Source organism: Plasmopara halstedii (assembly GCF_900000015.1).
Source record: "Plasmopara halstedii genome assembly, contig: Scaffold_1343, whole genome shotgun sequence".
Classification (NCBI taxonomy): domain Eukaryota; phylum Oomycota; class Peronosporomycetes; order Peronosporales; family Peronosporaceae; genus Plasmopara; species Plasmopara halstedii.
In genome coordinates, this window is record NW_020188258.1 from 1,174,393 (window position 1) to 1,176,043 (window position 1,651).

Below are 1,651 nucleotides of genomic sequence, written 5' to 3' on the forward strand. Positions count from 1 at the left end.
GGAGTGGCTCTCTGTGGGCGATAAACTCGCTCCGCAAGCGATTTAATGTGCTGAATGCCCAAACACATAAGTGTGTGAGAGATTCACTCTAGCAAGATAGAATCGTGGTCATAGTGCAATGCATTTAGCATTAGTCGGCATGAATACTACGCTAGTGTATAACAAATTGGGCTTCTTCAGCTAGATTGTGAGCTCCATAGCAGGGGCCGTAACTTTAAAAAACAATACGGAATAAGTAATTGTACAGAGAGGAGACTATGCACGGCAAGTCATTTGCTCTCAGAAACGGCTAGGCCGATTATCGCCGTATAATGGTGGTTTGTTTGGTCAAGGCTTATATTATGCACAATTGCACAATGGGTGCAGGCAACAGTACAGTACGCATTCTGTTCCAGAAAATACTTGACCTTTGTGCTCTCTGTATTGCCAGCCTAATATCCCGATCCGGGATCTAAATCCAGTTTAGCATATCTCGACTTCCAGTAAATTCGCTTGAAGGTACCAGCCTTGGGAAAAAGATCATGTAGCGTGACTCCCTTGACCACTCTAATGTTGTATTAATATTGGTCATGGCTAATTAGTTAATCGCTTAAAATTTCGACATTCCTGACGTAGATGTGTGACGATCACTCCCACATCTTGCAATGTACTTTAACAATATCATTCTTTGACGGCCGACTATGCTGTGTCTTGCTCATCTAGTGATTTGTTTGGCTGCGTCTACAGCGCACGGCGATCCAATTTTCGCATTGTCGCTAAGAATGGAGCTTTTGTTGGCGACATCTTCGCGAGTTCGTCAATGTTGAATTCAGGTCAAGAGTGTATGTCACACAGTCCACAGCTTAACAAATAATTTGAGCGAAATTGCATGCAAAAACCTTTACGTCGGGTCATATCTGACACTGTATGATAAATTCTTGATATGCTTTAAGTTGCTTGAATTGTGGTCCCACTCATGTGACGCTCACCCTGATAAACATGCAGTGTTGTGTATTCACTCTCTTCATCGGTACGTAGGACATGAATCCTGCAGTTATTTCCTTTTCCAAACCACCAAGAAGCGTATGAACCTGTTAGCCGCCACATCATTGGTCTGGGCAAATAAAAACGACACAAATTGGACAAACTGCTCATGGGATTTGACACATCTCGATTTACAAGTCTGTCCGTAGCAGTAATTGATCCTTAAAAGGTTAGACAATCTATAGCTTCTTTCATATAAATCTGGAAGACCTTCTATATTCCATCGTGATTGCGTATTTTTGGCAGGCTTCTCTTGCACACACGCCAGGCATTCAACATGTCTTCTATTCGAGAAATTGTGGGCAGTTTTGTAAATTGCATTCTTACGAAGCAAGTCATGGCGTCTGCAAAACGCATAAGTATCATAGTGTCCATCCGGCTTTACGAGGTCGCCAGCCACCGCCATGGTAAATGTTTTATTACCATTCTGAACTTATTCAGCCAGAAAAAAACGTTAGTCACCACATTGATAGCTAGCACATTTTCTTTGTGTAAAACTAAAACCAGAATCTTTATAATACCCCAAATCTCATTTTGATCGGAGGACGTTCCGTATTGCGAAGTATGAGCTGTTATCGTTGACCCAAAAAGTCAGAGATGCTCCATCTTGTTGCACTTGGTTGGGCAG

General features: G+C 42.2%; 1 protein-coding gene across 1 annotated transcript; it reads right to left on the reverse strand.

The window, feature by feature from the left end:
* Positions 1-1,033: 1,033 nt before the first annotated feature.
* PHALS_01244 (uncharacterized protein) lies at positions 1,034-1,429 on the reverse strand (the record flags this gene model as incomplete). Its single annotated transcript, XM_024731073.1, has 1 exon — positions 1,034-1,429. One exon carries the CDS (start codon positions 1,427-1,429, stop codon positions 1,034-1,036), a length of 396 nt encoding a protein of 131 aa, XP_024581287.1.
* Between the last annotated feature and the right edge of the window lie 222 nt (positions 1,430-1,651).